Raw genomic sequence first — 19,732 nt, 5'->3', positions numbered from 1 at the left:
CTGTTTGTCACCAATAGTTTTGAACAGGTTACTTGAGTTAGAATGACATTTATCTTTCACACATGTCCCTGGTAAGAAAGATGATGCATTTATATTCCATGTTCAGTTGACTCTTTCATATTTGCAACGTTTGATGTGAATTAAAAGTTCCACTTTTGTATTGAAAAAACTTCAAGGACATTATTCTCCTCTTGTTGCTCACCCTTCAGCAATTCTGATTATAGCATAGGATGCCAGAGCATTCTAATCTGCATTTTAGTGATTTTAACTATGATTATCTAAAATTTAAAACCAATTAGTACGTGATAATTATAATGGGAAGACATGGGTCTATTTACTGCCTTGATTGCAAAGCAACACTCAGAGGGAGAGTGGACAAAGTTTGTGAGTCTTCCTCTCTAAGGTTATTGTAGCCCCACCTGCTTGGCTGGGTGGCAGCACTGAGTGGATTTTGGCTGTTGAGTCGATTTTGGTTGGACAACTGCTGGGAATTCCAAGCATGCCCTGACCTCACCAGGAGTTTCCTTGAATTTTACCTACCTTTATAGTGCCACCCAATCATCTTTGTGGGACTATAAACCCTTCTTCATTGCTGAGATATTGTCCCTTTGTTGAATGACGCTATAAATTCCTATAGACGAAATGGCCAGTCCCTTTTTTTTCCTCTCCCCACCACCTCCCAACCTTTCCTGTTTATTTGCTGACTGCAAGCACAATCCCAAAAAATAGTGAAACGGATGAGTTTGGATTCAAGCCAATCCTCCCACCAATTTAAGTTTAACTAATTTGGGGGGTTATCCCCTTTCTGAGCTGCACGAGGTAAAAAGAGTGGAAAATCCATACCTCCCCCATTCTTAAAGGCCAGGTACGGGAACCTCCAGACATTGCCCAGCCCTACTGCATAACCCACCATGGAGAGGATGAAGTCCAGCTTGCTAGACCAATTGCCCCGGGCTTTATTTTCATCTCCTTCATCGTCCTCCTGCTGCAGAGAGAAAATAATAATAACTACAATAATACATTGACTCAAGAAACAGCTTTCTGAAATCTGAAGGTGTGCTTTGCCTTATCAAATAATATAAATAAACCTCTTTTGGCTCCGTGGCTGCATTCACACAACTGACTAGTCCCAACTCGTGATTAATTGGATTGAACTAACCCAACTGTTTAGCTTGGCACAACTCACTGGATTATGAATTGATCAACCTAGTATGTTCTGGTGTTCCAACAAATGACCCAAAGATAAATCTGTTGGAAAGGAGTGAAGCCAAGCATTCTGAAGAGTTGGGCTTGGCTGTAATCCCTTTCACTAAAATTAAGGAGACTTGAGTATAAATCATGGTTTAGTCATGCTCAAAGGATGAAAGATTCTGGCAGGTTAATGCAGAGTGCCAAACACCATTCTACATGGAATTACTGTACCTGATGTTTCAGAATATGTTTCAGAATATGTACTGTATCTGGCTACAGGCTTACTGAAGCCTCTAACCAGCACAGCCTCAGTTTGACCTCCCCATAAGAGTCCTCCTTTTAGAAAAGAAAAGCATAGAACTGAATGGGCACACACGTTCTTTTAACCAACTCCCCTGCCTTCACAGGGTATGTAAAACTGTAAATAGGTTGGTGGGTTCTTGGCATAATTCTTTCAAAGCGTCTACTCGGCTTCTGTTTTTAGAAACTTGTGCACAAGGGCCAATGGTTCGTCCTCCCGTTTAAGTAAATCAAGAAAAGGTGAACTCAATCATATTTGCTGTACACTTCAAGAGAAGCTGGCTCCGAAACATAAATCCTGCTGACAGTGAGGGTCAGGAATCGGGCAGATTGGATTCTCAAAAGATACACTGTAAACTGTGGGGCGGGGAGGGCAGGGAGAGTAGGTTGGCAGTTTTCCAGGGTGCTTTTGATAGGCAGCAGGGGGTTCAAGTTGCAACCTATATTTAGGGGGGTGGGGGTGGGAAACCCTGCAGGAATTCAGCTCATTGACTTCCAAACAAGGCACTTTGCCTGCTGGCTCTCTGTAGTTGTTAAATATGGTATAACCCAGGGAGATCCTCCTAATTCAACGAATGTGAACATTCCTTTTTGATTTTTTTCCCCCTCCACTGATATTGAACCCTCTTTAGTTCAGGTTCTTGGGAGTTAAGGGAGAACCATTTTTTTTTTAGAACGACGTATTTAATCTTATAACTTCATCCCAGAGGTTAAATCAGTAACCTCTATTAACTGAAGGGCATGTTCCCATTCGATAACAACCAGGTGAGCGACAGAGAAATTGCCTCGTTTGCTAAGATCCTGAAAGGAGAAAATAATCACGGAAGGTATTTCTCCTTCTCTCAATCGGAGGGGAAAATAACCACTGGAAGGTTAACCGGAAGTCACAGAAGGGGGTTGCAGTTTATCTTTCCAGATAGTTGTTGAAAGAAAATATTCCTCCTGAAGAAAAAGTTTTACCTATCCGATTCCCTCTGAGCCTGTATTTCCCTATCTTGACGACTATCGATGTCCTGATTTGTCCACCAATACTACCTAACCGTGGTCGGGCCGGAGATGAGCTCCACTTGAAGTCAACCAACACTACCTTCACTGCCTTTCCAGGCACTTGGCTTTCTCCCTGCAAAAAAGCAGCCCCCCCCCAAATACTAGAGGCCCCCAACTGTCCAACTCTCAATGCCTTTCCAACTTAACTTGCTTCCGAAGGCCGGAGAAAGGAGAAAATCCCCACGACCAAGTTCAGTGCAAAGAGCAAAAGTAGTCGTCTTTTGGGGGTAAATGGAGACTTTCGTTTTCTTAAGTGCAATGCTCTCCAGAGAGATCGGACTACAACCTCCATCACTCCCAGCCAATTGAGGAAGTTCAACCTGAGAAGGCTTTGAGCAGAATGCGTCCAGAGCGCTTTGCTGCCTAAGCGCTGGAGCTCCCGAGCGGCCGCTGCTCAGCGAAGGGATCAGGTGCTCCGCAGTGGCGGCCCGGAGCCCTATTTCTACAGCCCGCCGCAGCGCCGGAGCTTTGCGCGCTGACTGACTCCGAGTAACGATTAAACTGTCTGAACTGAAGTGATTGATCGCCCAGCTTGGCCCACTGGGGTTTCAGGAGGCGAGTTGGTCCCGTAGGCTCTTTGGTTGGGTAGTTTTTTCGATTGTGCTCCGATCAGGGGCCAGGCAGGCCGACAGACAGGCAGAATCCCAAAGGGTGACCTGGCCGACCCCGCTCTCGCTTGGTTTTACCGGCAGCCTTCCATGCAAAGCAGCGCAATCCTGGAATACGGAAAGCGGCCCGGCAAACACTTCTTGGAGTTAATTTCCCCGAAGGCGCTACTCTATAATCCCTTGTTCCCAAAGTGCTGGGCTGGCACTTTTAAGCCAACTCTAGCAACTCACCCGATGGCTTCGCACGCAGCATGAAGCCAGAGTTCTCAGGGTTGAAGTTAACCTTGAATCCTACGGGGTGACTTTGAGCCAGTCACACCCCCAATCTAGTTTATGTGGCTATTAGGAGCATAAAATACACCACCTGAAACGCCTTTTACGGACTACCGGTTGAAGATTCTACCTTCTTCCTTCTTGAACAGCAGCGCCTGCTGCCTTTTCCCTTTCTGCGTTGGAAGAGGCAATGACAAGAATCTAGCCTTGATTTTCTTTTTCAGAGTCGCTCCTCGCCTATCTCAATTTTGAATTGTTTTAAAGGGGTCTATCCCGAACTGGAAATTGCTGACCTACACATCCCCTAAATCCCAGACCGCAGGACTGTTTGGCAATGAGGTAGCCAAGCACTTCTGGAATTAAGGGGCCAGCTGGTGTCAATGATTTAAGAATGCCGAGAGTTGATTTTTGTGGCGTCAGGGTCCTTCCGTGATTAAGGAGCCCCTGCCTGCATTCTGAAAGAGACCGAGCAGCGTACATGGGATGGGAAGACCAACTCACCTCAGTGACGGTGCCAGGCAGAACAGATGCGATTCCATCTGTACCCAACACCACGGTGCTCTGGCTCATGTTCACCCAGCCTGCCTTGGTATTGTTTAGCTCCGCCAGGCTCTTACCAAGACTTTGATTAGCCGGCCCAACGGCGCTCTGCAAGGGGGCGATTTTGCAGGGGGCAATGTTAGCTGATGCGGCGTTCCCTGCACAGGGGGCATTCTTGAGCGTGCAAAGATCGAGGGGGTCTTGCCCGGCTGGGGGGTTGCCTTGTGCCGAGGCAACTTTGCCGATCCCAACTTTGGTCTCGTGGGGCTGCTCTTCGTCGAGGGGCAAAGGGTGGATGTCGCCTGAGAGAGCTGTGCCCACTTTAGCCAGCTGAGGCGGGACTCGGGACTGGAAGTTCTGCGGCTGCTCGGTTTCGGGACTGTTTCTGTGGAGCCCTGCCCTCTCCAGTGGCCCAGGTGCGACCACCTCAGGGCTCTGAACCAGCTGCTCGCTCATCTCCTTGGGATAGGCGTAATCCTGCAAGAGCAGAGTGACAATAAGAAAGAAGAAACGAACGCCCTCCCTCGGCTCTGTTGCTCGAAGAAGGTTTCTTGAACGTTAAGAATTCGTATGAAGGTTGCGCTGCTTAAGGCATCAGGGAGACGCTGCGGCAGATTCCATTTCACACCCTAACTTAAAATCGTTTCTTCCCCTGCAGCTCCACATTTCCGGCATAGGAAACGCCATCGCCCCCAGCTCTCTCCTTGCAAACCTTTTTTATTTTCTCGTCACGACTGAAAGATGCTCCCCTCTCCTTGCCCCATTGTAGAAAAAAATATCTTTAATTTTACGCCTCATTTCCTTTCTGTCTTCAGCAGTGCATACTAGCTTTGAACTGGAGAGGGAGCGGGGGAGATAAAGCCTATAGGCAGCTAGCGACATATAGAGAAATTCAATAATACTGGTTTCTAAATATTCCCAACCTTGTCCCCCCACATACTTATACCGATGGGGGAGGAGCACGGGAAGCATAAAAATCCTGAATTACATTTTCTCATATCCCCTTACTCCAAACAGATTGTAAATTTAATGGGATTTATTTCTCAGTAGGTATTCTGAGAATCTCAAACTGGGTAAGAATAGGATTGCATATGTAGAATTATAAAACTGGGCCACATTCTCCAGTCTGTGCTTTTGATTGTCTACTCTAGTAGACAATTCTAGTCCACACATAAATCATTGCAGCTCTATAACATTTTCCTCAGAAACATTTTTGCTGTAGAGAATTTTTGCTGTTTCTTTTTCTTTTGAAAAGTGTCTGTAAAGGCAGGATTCATATTCTTCCCACTTTTGGAATCGACCCCTCCCTCCAAAGAAACTCACAGTCAGCAAACGCAGATCCAGAAAGTAGCACCAAACGATGTACCTATATAACAAGAACATCTTCAGAGGAATATGGTTTTTCAGGACCCTGGACAGTACTCAGCGTTACAGGCTGACTCCCGTTCGGTACATTTTTACCAAGCCTTAATTTCTAACTACTTTTAACCCGCAACAACACGGAACCATCGGCAAGATTACAAGTAATATACCGTTTTCTCCCAACCCGAGGCTCCAAAAAGAAAAGTAGGATTGAAAAATAAAGTCTACTTACCATATTTACAATAGCATCGGATAAAATCTTGCAGAGGCAAAAGACTGCAGCTGGGGCGAAATGGTAGAGTGAATTTTGCTCCCTTAAGAGCAAAGCTTTCTATAGCTCCGTGAGAAAGACTGGGTTTGCGTCAGTGCATAGCAAGGTGCCCTTCCTATGACATTTTTTTGATAATCAGAGTTTGATAAATCATTACCCTCGGATTCGAATTTTTAAAGCGGCAACAGGAACAGGCGCGCAAGCTAGCTGTCAGTCAGACAGCAGTTGGGATGGCGTGCTTGGTGTGACTCAGGGGGAAGGAGGGGGTGAGACTTTGCTAAGCCAAGCCCAGCGAAAGCCGTGTGCGTGCGTGTGTGGTTAATTAGAAAAAGAACATGTGAGAAACACGTCCTATTGCACCCAACGCGCAAACAGGGACGATAGAAGTCTTCTCCCTCGTTAACGCACCACTCCCGCCTCCAGTCAGTAGCTCCTCTACCGCCCCTCCGAAAGACCCGGTTCGTCGCCTTTTCCTGCCTTTCATCTGTCAGCAGCGGCATTTTAATTTAATGTCACGATTCTTCTGGGAAGTGAAAAGAGAAGATTCTCCCCCCCGCCGCCGCCGCCTTTCTGGACCTTTGTCCGCCAAAAATGCAGCGGGAGCCCCAACACCGTAGACGAAATTCACCGCGTGCCCAAAGGAATATTTATTTTCGTCAAGATTATTTTTACTACATTGAGATGTTGGGAGAAATATTCCTCTGGACACACACACACACTGCTGAGCGAAGATTTTCAAAGACTGAAACCTTAAATCCTTTCTTTAAAAGAGCAAACTAGTATTGGATTATTCCATTAAAAAGTTAAAAAGTGATGTTGGGGTTGAATTTGTTTAAGTGGCATTAGGAAGCTTGACGCCACATGACCAGCTTTCCCCAATATAATCCCTCAAATTGGGTTGGGACTAAAAATCTATAATGCCCAGCCTGCATACTCTGGGAAATATCTTTAAGCAAGATTTCTTCATGGACTCATAAATTGTATAGATGTGTAAATAAGTCAGGCAATAACAGCAAATAAAGCAACTGTAACCTCTGCGTGACACTCAGACTTCATAACCCAGGACAGATGCTGTAGATCCTAGGAGATCCCTAAAATGTCCTTGAAATTGGCCACCCATTAGGAAATTGCGATTAACAGTAGCACGAATTTTGATTGTAAATTTCTGTGCAATATGTGAACCAACAAATGGTTAAATGGTTGGCTTAGGAACTAGAACTATGAGCTTGATCAAGCCCTAGTTGGTTTCAGTGGAGTGATCCTGTTTATTTCAATGGGACAAGAGTCAGTCTTTGAAACGTGCATGTGTCTCTATGTATTATTTGTATGTACCTTATGTGAATACTAGTATCGATGTATTTTTAAAATGCACGTGTGTTTTAAACAACTAAGCACCTTTCAGATTTACATATGCTTTTTAGACAATGAGAGAAATGTGATTGGGTGATTTTTGAGAACTTCCAACAAGCCTATTAACTAGAAGGCAGTAGCTCCTTATACTACTCATGGACTTTATACTTTGTCACCTCTCTATATGAGATTCAAGGAGGGAGTTTGTTTTATGAATACTCATTGTAACTCTTGAAACACAAAGGCTACTTTATGAAACAATTACAAAATTGTAGTATAATGAAGCATTTAGATTCACCTCATCTAGCACCCATTTTCACTACATGGAAGTGGGTATTTCAAATCTCTTATCCTAGTTCACATCTTTGAAACCTACCTTGCAGTAACAAAGTAGGACTACTTAGGAGGAACTTAAGATGATAATATCATGAAATAACATTTATAGCTTTAAAAATGTACAAATGTATATCTCTATTAAACACTATGAAGGTAGGTAGGGAAAGAACTACATTCTTTCATCTTCTTTTAAAACATTGCTGTTTTTTAATTTTTAAAATGAATGTCCACTAAGTTAAACTAAGTTAATTCACTTAGTTAGAAATTATTTCAGGAGGAAAGGGCATAACTTATCTAGATAAGGGAGTGCTGGAATGTGGACTTTTTCAAACTTTCCTAAAATGTATCCTATTGAGCTTAGGTATCTGCCTGCCTGTCTGTTTGTCGGTCCGTCCATTCAATTTATATAGCCTCCAATCTCAAAGCTAGTGAGTCTGGGTAGGATGTAACAAAAATAAAACATAAATATAAAAAAAATAATTATCATTGCAAATATTACAAATATTCTTAAAAACTATAATACATAGTTTTTAAATATACTCTGAATTCGTTTTATATTTGTTTGTTCACTTTTCTTATGAATAATAATCCTAGCTGGCTCACAAGACCAATAAAACCAGGAAAGTAAAGAATTGTGTGGCTTAATATTATTTCAAAATAAGAATATTTCATAGTTTTGAGTCTGACTGGAATTGTAACCAGTGTCTCTGCTGTCCCTCAGAATGGGGCGGGAGGGGGGGGCACAGCCCAGAGATCCTTCCTAGCTCTGCCTAACTCTGAGCTCCGTCTCTCCCCCTCCCCAAGGTAGAGCACTTCCTTTACGTACAGGAGTTAAACTAAACGTGACAAGTCACCAATCTAAAAGACAAATTTTGTTGGAAGGACCTTCATTTATAAAGAGAAAAAAAATGTGCGGATGTGTCTCAGTCTATAAGATGCAGATTCATAAACTCTAAAACATGAATTTTTACACCTGCTCATCTTCACTGGCGAGGAATTTAGTTAGCTGTTCTTTTTCGTTGGAATCTGTTTTTGTTGCTGCCCTTGTTCTAAATTTCTAACATAATGACAGCTAAATAAGTGATGCATTTTTTTTTTTTTTTAAAAATCGCAAACTAATGACGGCATTGGCTTTCGTGAACAATTCTTGTCGTTACAGGTTTCTGATGAAGTGGCTCGTGATCCATAAAAGCTGGACCGCTAGCTTTTAAAGTGCACAAGGCTTTCTGGTGGTTTTTGGATTAACCGAAGTTAATTCCAGACACACCCCTCCCCCCCCCAATAATCCAAAAGAATATACGAATTAACTACTGAAGTAAAAAAATCAATTGCAAAATGTTTTTCCCAAGGGCATCGTCTTTTTTTTCTTTTTTCTTTTACACAGTCAAGAGAGAACCTTAAGTTTGTATTTGCAAGCCTCTGCACATTTACTTAGGAAGACGCTCCATTCAGTAGAATGGGACTTATTGCTGACTGATCATTTACAGAACTGCTTGGAGGCTTAATTTAAAAATAAGGCAGAATTTATTTTCCTAGGCAAGGTGACATCAGCACGAATTTAGTTAGCCCTTTCCATCACAATGCCCTTCTATTTATAGTCAGAAAGTCCAAGCCCACCCATATATTCCGGCTGCAAATTAAACTCAAGGCGAAGAGAGCTTCATAAATATAGGTGGGAGGAAAAAAATCATCATGATGATCCTTATCACTAAACTATTGTTTTCTATGTTCATCCAACTGGGGGGATCTGTTCGCCTAAGTTCAGAAACAATACATTCTGCAGATCCTTGTACAAAGAAACAACATAACCCTCTCTTCTTCCTTCCAGTTCTCAGATGGCCTCCTGACTACCCGTGTCACGTTGATTAAAGTGGTCATTTTCCTTTCCTATGATCTTCTCGATTTGAAGGCCCGTTATAAATAGCTAAGGCTGGCAAAGGCTTTTTTTTTTTTTTTTAACTCTCTCCACAACCTTTCCGGAGATTTATCCCTCCCTCCACCCCCCACTTTTTAAACCTTTCTTCCTTTTGAGGGCAAAAAGGGCGGGCATCTGCGCTGCCAAGAGGGGCGGGAGGGAGGGGGGTCTCGAACACGCGTCATCCTTGCCAGCTCCCGAGTTAAGGTTCGGAGCCGAGGCGGCTAGAAGGGGAGCTTTGAAGCCTTTGGAGGATCTGCGCGTCCCGCAAAAGTGGGGAGGGGGAGGGAGGGAGGAATGGATGACTTCTCCGGACCTTTGAGCACTTTTCGCCTGCGGGGGTGGGGGGGGGCTGGCTCGGAGGAAGCGGCGGGGATGAAGCGGCTGGCGCGGCTAGTGACTCAGGATCCTGCGGCTGGAACGAGGGCGCGTGAAGTTTGAAAGCGCAAAACTCCCGCGCCGAATCCAACCACGCCGTCTGAGGGAAGCTGGCCCTCCTGCCTGGCCGCCAAACAGGCAGAGGAGCAGTAAGAAAAGGCGCGGGGACGGGAGGGATTTCTTTCGGCGCTCCCGAGCTTTCCTGCGAGTCTCCCTTCGACCCCATCCGCCGAGTTCTCCTCCTCCTCCTTCTCCCCTCCTCCCCCTCCTCCCTGCGCTTTCTCCTCGGAAGATGGACGACCGGGAGGAGGGCGCATGCTCTTTGGCGCGCTCTGGAAAGGGCCTGGGTGGAGGGGGGGGCAGAATGACTAGCTCTGATTTAGGGTTTAGTACCAGAGCTGCGAAAGGGTGGAGTCCAATTTTTGGTTTTTTTTGGGGGGGGGGGTGCATCGTCGACGGCAAGGCTGCAGGGTTGACCTGAGACAGTAGAATAGAAAAGGGACAGTCATTCTCTCCGGTGGCGGGTCTGCACTATAGCCGGGCCTGTCTGCTGTTTCAGCAGCAGTCACCTTGCATGTGCTGTGAAAAACACCCCATGTCTGCAGTGCTCTTGACAACAGAAAAAGGGGCGCCTCCCATCGAAAGAGGTGCAAATTCTCTTTAGAGAGAGAGAGGTTGGAGTGCTCAGGTGATACTGCCCCTAGGAATGAAGGGCAGAAGTTGACCACGACTGACAGCTGATGCTGAGAGAGATGCCCTGCGTTTCACCCAGAAGAATTCCTCTTGGGTGTTATGTTAGAGATGCACAAGTTGGATCCTGCACAGCCCTCAGAGCACTTCCCCAAATTGCCATGAGTGATATAACTTCTGTTAAATGACAGGAGAAAAATATCAAATGTTAAGAGTAATTTATCATATTGATCATAACTTTTCAAATATGCTTAGTTTTGTTGGTTTTTGCACGGTCTTGCTCATTTGTTGGAATGCAAGTTGATACAGCCTCTGGTTTTATGATATGAAGTGACAAAAAAGGGAGGATCTGAAAAGAGTGTTTAAGGTTTATTTTTATAAATTGTGTTTTTGAGACTTGACTCCTGGTGTCTGTATGGACAAGTCCTTGTGGTTTTCTAAGCAACTTTTCTGTAAGGGGTTTGCCCTTACATTTAGATTAGGTCCCAGCTTTTGCTTCTTGATTTATAACCTTGACTTTCCCAGAACTTTGGACAAGAGCTTGATCTAAATATAGCTTTGCTAAAAATGATGTAGACATGCTTGGAAGGGAAAAAATTGGAAAGATAGACTATGATAGTGAAGCACACCCAATCTTCAAAGGACAGAATGAAAGAGAATGACCAGAATTTCATGTGTAGGTGGAGATTTTCATGGAACTTGAACCTCATCTAATATTAACTATGATCCAATCTACTCCTCCCATTTCACATATCCTGTTTTTCCCCCACAGATCCTAACTCAGCCCTAAAAGCTGTAGAAATAGTAGAGATTAACCAAACTTCTCCTATTTGTTCTAAGGTTACACATAAAAATCAAACCTTGTGACAGAGTTTGCTTATTAAAAGCAAGAGCAAAAGAAGCAAGGACTCAAGGACCATATAAATTTGATAAATTATATTATGATTATTAAAGTACCAAGTGATACCGGTACATCAGACATATTTTGAGGACAGATTGTCTTCAATTGTTTAAGACATATTTAAACCAGGTGGAGTCAGCATATTTTAATATTTGCACCTCATCTATACATTATTCCCCAGAGATCTTCTGGACATCGTTGGTGGTTAGATGACTCGGGCTTTTTGCTGGAATCCAACCTGTCATAGGAATTCATTGGCTGAAGGAAGGAAGGTTGCCTCCAACCTTACATGGTGTAAATCCTGCATTGTTTCTCTCTGAGACTTTAATAATGGATTTTAATACTGTTTTGGCTTTGCTGTAAGTAATACTAGTTTTGCTTTTAAATAATTTTCCCCTTTGTTGTAATTGTGGATGTGTTGAAGTTTCAGAGCCATGCATCCTTTTTCTGCCCTGGTGACCTGGAAAGTTTCAATATCATTAGCAAAGGCCAAAATTGTGAGCTCCTCCCCCCTTTGGGTGGTCCTAAAAGGGCTTTAGAAGCCATACTGATAACTCCTCTACCCCCACTATGGGAATTTGGCCCATTGGGGAATTTTAAGTAGTCAATATTTCCTGTCATTTGAAGTCTAAAAGTCAGTTTTATCTTCTCTGAAGGCTGCAAATGGGATAATGGGTAAGGCCCTTAGATTTTCTACCTTTCCTTTAAATGATTCATTGTTCAGAAAAATATATAAATGCTTTAAAATAAATATAATAAGTTGGTCTGAAGGGAATAAGGGTGGAGTGGATCTCTGAAATATTTCCGGTGCTCTGTGTGTGTGTGTGTGTGTGTGTGTATGTATGTGTGTGCACTTCTTTCAGTGTTCTGTTATTTTTAAAAATCTTGAGAGGCATCAAAGATCTTTAGCTATTGGATGAGTATAAAATATAGAAATAAATGAAATTGTGTTTCAGGTGGGAACCATTCCATCAAACTATGTTCATAGGTATAGCACAAAGAAATTTATGAAGCTAAAGTTGCCCCCAAATGTGATCAGAACGCTATCCAGGTTGTTCCTTCAATTCACAATGCAAAACCCTGTCAAAGCTCAACAGAGCTTATCCTATGCAGAGCCCTGACCTGGCGCTGGCTTCAGTTATATGAACCGTGTGCCCAGTAATCATTTACACTCCTCCTCTTCATGAGTGAGGATGAGAGATAAATGTGTATTTGCTATTCCCTCCTTTTGACCTCTTTTTATTCTTTTTTTTCCCTCTCTCCCATTCTCTTTCTCAAGCCCTCCTCCATCATATCTTCCTCCGCCCCCCAAAGCAGTGCCTGCACACTCTTTTAAAAAGGAAACAGGTCCCTCTGGAGTGATTCCCTACTCTCTGGCCTCCTGTTTGCAGTGGATAATCATTTTCCCTACGCTGAAGCAGAACTGATTGTAAATTTGCATCTATCACTGCAGCAGCCATTGAGACTGAATTAACAAGTCACTACAGCCTTAATTACTTTGTCAAAGATGAAAAATAGTAATTGATCTTGTCCTGGATCAGTTCACATCTCCCCCTCCCACCTGTCCCCTCAATACCCTACCTCACTCCAGGCCCTCACAGATAAGCAAATAAATAAATAAATTAGGAATAAACTAAATAAATATCTATCAGGGAAACCTAGAAAGAGGGCAATAAAAAAAATGCTACAAGCAATTGTAGGGTTACTCAAAAGGATGAGGAGACTGGCGATAGGATCAGTAACGGTGAGATACTGGAATAAGAAGCATAATCTGTGGAAACACATACATAGTCTTCTAGTTAGCATTTGCTTATTGTTCTGGCATTGTCTAGGTGTCACATCTGGTCTACAACTTTTTTGGCACAAATGTGTTATTTGTGATAATCTGAAATGGATTTGCAAACAAGTTTTTCTACTTTAAAATAGACATTTGTTATTTGATTCTTTTCTCCATGGGAGAATTACTGAACAAAGACGATCAAAACCAACCTTCCTTCCTTCCTTCCTTCCTTCCTTCCTTCCTTCCTTCCTTCCTTCCTTCCTTCCTTCCTTCCTTCATATCTCTCTCCCTCCCTCTCTCTCTCTCTCTCTCTCTCTCTCTCTCTCTCTCTCTCTTTCAGAGAGAGAGGGGGGTATTAGTATCTTAATTTAGGTTAGGCATAATTGTCTATTATGAAGGACAATGCAAATTAGGGGCACATTTTAATATCTAGATGTGGAAAACATATTTAAAAATGGGACATCTCAACTATTCCCACTGCATTTTGCTTTAATAATTAAATGCTGAACTGAATAAAATAAACATCCCTTTTAAATGCAGACTGACTTTTATCTCCACTCAAGCTAAAATCCCCAGTGTTCTGAATTTGATTAAAAATAAACATTATAACACTTGACTTTCTGACTAGTATTTAATATTTGCCAACCAAGATGAAGAACAGTTTATCTTTGAACAGGAAGCATAATGTATTCAGTGACATTTCCTGTTGATATCCATGTGACTTGTGTATTTTACTTTTTGAATTTGTGAGGTGGGGTATAGTAATATGTCACTAACTGTAGTTTATATTTTTAATCTTTGTCTCTTTGAAAGGTGAATTCACTGAGGATTTTGTAGGTTGGGGAATATTTACTTTTATATCAATTTATAATTAACATTAAGTCTTTTTATTGCTTGATTATATTATTTGAATATTATTTCATATAATTCAGCATGCTAAAAACTCACATAGTGATTTCAAAAGCTTAGTTTTATACAGTACAGAGTGGTGCTGAAGTAAGTTTTATTGTGTTCAGTGGGAATTATTGTTACTTCAGTAGAAATACGATGTTGATCTGTCTGTATTTGTTAATAGTTCTACAGACCAGAACTAAGGGTCTGTTGTGATTGAAACATCACAGTAGATAAAGTAGCATGTTGAATTTCACAGGACTGAGTTTTAACCAAGAACAACAGTGCAAGATCAATTGTGGCTTGATTGGCCTCAGTTGCTCCATCAACACTATGGGTCCCATTGCCAGCATGAAACTCATTATTAGCACATAAACCACCAAATGCTTTGTTTCAACATTACCTTTCATTGAATATCCACGTATTTTGATGGTTATTCCTATCACCAGGAGCCAATCTGGTGTAGGGGTTAAGGCATCAAAACTAGAAACCCAAAGACTATGAGTTTTAGTCTCAGCTGAGGCCCAAAGTTGAGTGATCTTAGGCCAATCATTTCAGTACTAGGAAGAAGTTAAGGGCAATGAAAAATGCTGTCAATAAAACTGCAGAGGACAATTGCCATGGGTCAAAACTGATTTGAAGACAAACTTGAACTCTGAATACCTATCACTTAAAAAAAATGCAATTGGTAGAATTTAAACTCTATTATGAAATATGGAAAAATAATGAAACAAATATTGCTAGATGAATACGAAGTTGCCCTAGAGCAGCATCCCCCAACCTTTTGGGCACTAGGGACTGGTTCAGTAGATAGAGGTTTTTCCACAGCAGAGTGGGAGTGGTTTTGCATGCTGCCTGAATCCCGCGGATGAGCCTTCACTTGTTTGTGCCATGCCGTGGCCCAGGGCCTGTCCACGGATCAGGGGTTGGGGAACCCTGCCCTAGATTATAACAGTCATATATATTTAGCTATAGTATTGTTCTATAGATTTGACTTAGTTTGTGGAGTAAATCCAAAAATGTGACATGATAGTAAACCTGGTTTATTTCTTGGTATGATAAGTGATTTCAGACAGTTCTGATTTATTAAATAACCATTAGGAAAATAAACCATTTGTGAAACGTATGAAGTCAGCTGTAGTTTTTCTTTGCATCATCCAATATTTTGTAGGATTGAAAAACAGAAAGTTTAAAAAAACTTCATGGAAAGTAAGCCCTGGAAGGAAATGTTGCATTTGGAAAATGGTTGTACATGGTTTTAGAATAACGGAGTTGGAAGGGACCTTAGAGGTCTTCTAGTCCAACACCCTGCTCAGGCAGGAAACCATGCCTACTTGTCCATGCCTACTTTATAGTATGCACCTGGTTTTTCATTTCCTCTTATCCCAAATAGTTGAGTGAACCATGACCCAGGAGCACATCTATCTCTCAATGAACTTGGATTCTTCTCCCTACTTGAATATGTATTTCATACTTCTGCAAATTTTTGTGCTTGCTGATAGTTCCTCCTTGCATATACGGTAGATAGATGGTTTACTGTATATTAACCAACAACATTCAGAGAATGTTTGAGCCTTAATCACATAAAACCTTTCCCGAGCCTTTCAGGTGTGTTAAATTTCTTACATCTAGAAGACAGAAAATTGAAATGGTTGGGGTTGGGACATCTTTGCTTTGTTTTTTTCTTCATCTTTCTTAATTTTTTTTTCCTGTCCCCTGCTGAGCATCTAATGGAAGATGGTCATGAAACTCACAGCACAGGAAGTCTAAATAAGCACAAAGACCACGCATCTAGAAGGTATCTGGTTGAAAATGATTATACCATAGTTCAAAATATCTATCACAAGCAATAGAAAGAAATGTAGTTCTCCGAACACAAGGATTGACATGATTTTGAAGAGATATGACTTGCTATATACCGTCATATAAAAATTGTGTTTGCTATGTAACTCACATTTGGGAGGTCCAATATAATTTCAGGTGGCTAAATGAGCCAAATCACTGCCCTTTGCATCCACTTGATTAGTTGCAGGAGATTTTATTCCACTCCAAAGTCTTATGTATGTAAGTGGCTTCACTAAGCTGCTGAAGCTGACTTATAGAATGCCTTTCAAAAAATGTGGTGGGTAGAAATCAACCACCACCTAGGCCACATATAGGCCTCTTAATTGCAGTGAAAGGCAAGCAATGGTGCTTGCAATGGTGCCAACAGATTGCTAAGAGCTTAGTAGGTACTAACAGGACCATTAAAGAATCTCTAATTCTTTATAGCCTGTCTCTTTAGAAAGATTGCAGATTAGGTTCCTTAGATTAGTCTTTCCTAACTGGACTTCCAGGTGTGCTGGAACTACAATCCCCGGTAGACTGGAGGTTGTGATGTTTGGGAATTGTGAGAAATGTCATCCCAACCTATCTGGAGGGTATGAGGTTGATGAACACCATTTCTCAGATTTGCCCAGTCAGCTATTCTCTGGGGACTTTTAAAGATGAAACATTGAAGATGGTAGCCATGCCTGAAAAGGGCTTTGTCTGCTGGTACTTTACTCTGAGTATGCCAATCCATCTTCCCAATTCACCTATGGTAGGAGAAACCCAACTGTGAAATTCTCCTGGTCTCTTTTGACTGCTGACTCTTGTAGTGCAAACAATGGACCCGTCCCTGGGTTTTCCTTAGGCCAGGTGCCCTTGGAACAGGTAGCACTTACAGAGAAATTACAGGCTGCTAAGAAGAAACCTTTCAAAGGCCTGATCTACTGAACTGGAAGTAGCACAAGGCTTCCTCTTGAAAGAAAGATCTGTCACAGCATCAATACAAATCAGTCATAGGAGGTTTGGTGTGTATTCAGGAATCCATTCTGTCTATTATTGTCCAAACGAAAGATGATCTTCTGTAAGATGAACATCAACAATCTTTTTAAAAAGGTTATCATAGTATCACATTCTGCAAGGAGTCTCCAAGTTCAAGGTCAAGGCGATGATTACTCAGTGAAAATGTCCAATTTTTACTTGCATTATACATAAAAAAAAGAGGCAGAGCTTAGATCATGTCACAGCTACAATCTTACTTTTCTTTTTAACCCCACCTCTGTATGTAATGCCATACTGCCCTTTCTTGGTTGCTAGATACTTCTGTATTTACGTTGTCACTGTTACAAAGGGGAAAATGCACCATTATCTCAAGCCACCCTTATTCTTAATATTACCGCCTGACTAAATTAGCTCTTTAAATGGGCAGAAGTCTGATATTTCAACTATGGAAACAAACCTAACCTGTTACATTAAAGATCATGTGTGTAGTACAAAGTAGTTAGCACTGAATAAGTGCTAGATAAGTGAATTAAGTAAATAAGTGAAAAATGTTGCATTAGTTCCACTTCAAAGGGGGAAAATGCTATATATTTTTTTTTACATTACCCCAGGTACAGCTCCTTCTGTAACTGTAAATAATTTATTCCATGAGTCACTTTGGTTAATAAAAAAAATGTTTCTGTGAAAGGCAAATAATTACCTAGATTGAGCTCCCTGAGAAAAATAACCTCTCATTCCCATGGAAATTATCCTAGATAATTAAGAGTCTGGTAAATCTTTAAAGCATTAATTGCTTACAGAATTAACTCCTCTAAGGCAATGGGCTTACTAAGCAGGAGGTGAAGCTATTCTTGTGGCCTTGTTATCATTTGTTTTAATCTATATCACCAGCAGTTTAAATTTATGTCCTGATTTCAGGACTGAGGAGAATCTATACTGAGAGCAAAGAAAAAACTGGAAAGATTTGACTTCTGTAAGGGAAATAACCATAGACATTGGGAGTTCCAGGGGATCAGGTGGGGAAAAGGAGAAGCATCTGGAAGAAATTTCTGCATCATTGGTCAGGCAGTCATGTTGTTAACAGCTATTGTTTCCCAGTCAAGTAACCTTTCATCCAATCAAGGATTTCTCTTGGTCACTATACCGTATCACTATAATGGTCTCTACTTATGCATCATGATTACCAGGATATCACACAATCTGAATAAAAGATTGAGACCCTTCTCTTTCCTCAGGCAGCAGAAGCTAGACAAGGATTTCAAGGAGAAGTCCCAGACCTGACCGTAGCTAAACATAATACTGATTCAAACGACGCACTGATGCATATAGTGATATTAACTAAAATCAATTGTGAATGTCTTGGTAATTATTAGAATACTCTGGGCTGCCAGATTTGCCTATTACTAAATCCAATTCTAATCTAAACTAAATTTTACTAATATAAAAGAAGAAGAAAAAACATGAAACACGATGGGGGGAGGGGGAGGGGGGGAGAAGCATTATAGATTATAAACCACATCGCAGAATTTCCCAACCTTGGGAACTTTAAAAATTGTGGACTTAAGCTCCCAGAATTCTGGGAATTAAAGTTCACACATTTTAAAGTTCCTAAGCATTGGAAACTCTGCCTTACCTTCAACTCACTGTCAGACTTTTTAAAACCTTTCAGTTAAGCCAGTTGATAAAGAAGCCTGCAGTATCTAGGAAAAATATTGAACATCTGTCCAGCCCCTATCCTAATTTTCTGTCTTTAGAAATTAGAAACAAGTAGTCAACACATATCATCTATGCTTAGAACCTGTCCTGGCTCCTTGGTGTCTTTGCCTTGTTGACAAAATTAAATCTGGAGCAAAGTTCCTTACAGGAAAACTTCCCTGCTTGTGATACCGAGCATGGAATCCCACATTCCAGCTTCCATGTTTCCTATCATTTATTAATATTCCAAACAGCAGTCTTGGCCACGGAAACTGACTGCGAATAACCACATTTCAAAGTAACAATATGTTCTGCCAGTGCTCCTGAGAAAAAGGTTTCACATGGATCACTTTGAAGAATGTTTTATCTTGCAGTTAAGTGAGAGCTGACCTATTTTACAATGACAAGTTTCATTCCTCAAGAGGTGGTGCATGAAAGAAATAAATATTTAATGCTTAAATTTGGTGGAGGGGGGAAAAAAGAATTTTGATCTGTATAGAATAGCTAATGGTTTGTAAGACTTCATTTTGAGGAAGGAGATACTGTCACATTTGTTTTTGCTTTCCTCCATTATAAAAGTCCAGTCTTAGAATAAATGCACATGGGACCCAGATACTAGCATTCCCACCTCTGCCTTCTGATCCTTGTCTATGACCACAAAATCTGGTTGATTGGCCAGTACTTACCTATATGTCTGGATCTGGAATTCCCACAGATCCTAGCCCTATTATTCTTCACAACCTTCGGTGGAATCTGCCATTTGGACCTGGGAAGGTCTAACACTACATTGTGCAGATGTTCCTGTATACAATGCCAATTACCTGGTCTTCCATTCAGTGTGTGCTGTTCCTGTCTACATTTTATACCCTGCCACTATGTTTTGGAACTGTCTCTGAGGCTTCTCTCACAGTTTACACATATTTGGATCTTGTCTAGTGTGTGGTAGACCCCTGCTTCTACAGATCTGATGCTTGGTGCTTGTTCCTGTGCTGTTATGATCAGTGCCTCAGTGCTGTCTTTTACTCTAGCCCTTTCTAGCAACTGATGATTCCCCAATGTCAGCCATTTCAGCTATCTGTTGACGGTAAAATCCATGCAGGGTCTTGTTTTGCCATGGTATTTTTTCTGCTTGATCTTACCTCCATGTCTGCTGCTATCTTAGGCATTCTCTCAGCAGCTCATCTTTGGGTACCATTTACTGGAGTACTCATGGATGTTCTGGGTTTCATTCAGGCCACTGACTTTGACATTCACCAGATCCTGCCCACTCTCTTTCTGGCTGGTGTATAGTGTCTGGGAGTTGGACTTAACACCCAGGGGGAAACCTCCCTATATTGTGATTAGCTTGCGGATCTTCACATTGGCAACCTCGCTTTGTTGCGAAGGTTGTTGAGAG

General features: G+C 41.8%; 1 protein-coding gene across 1 annotated transcript in view; it reads right to left on the bottom strand.

Annotated features, from left to right (window-relative positions):
- Positions 1–19,481, bottom strand: part of SLC6A5 (solute carrier family 6 member 5) — a 74,789-nt gene extending 55,308 nt beyond the window's left edge. The window contains exons 1-3 of the mRNA XM_087882800.1: positions 19,476–19,481; positions 3,921–4,436; positions 844–979 (exon numbers count right to left, since the gene is read on the bottom strand). Of these exons, the coding sequence (XP_087738926.1) occupies positions 844–979; positions 3,921–4,436; positions 19,476–19,481 (658 nt within the window). The remainder of the gene's footprint in view (positions 1–843; positions 980–3,920; positions 4,437–19,475) is intronic.
- Positions 19,482–19,732: the final 251 nt, after the last annotated feature.

This window comes from Pantherophis guttatus, chromosome 1, assembly GCF_059756535.1.
Source record: "Pantherophis guttatus breed Tessera chromosome 1, ASM5975653v1, whole genome shotgun sequence".
Lineage (NCBI taxonomy): Eukaryota > Metazoa > Chordata > Lepidosauria > Squamata > Colubridae > Pantherophis > Pantherophis guttatus.
The sequence above is the reverse complement of the archived record's forward strand: the minus strand, read 5'-3'. Positions and strand labels throughout refer to the sequence as shown.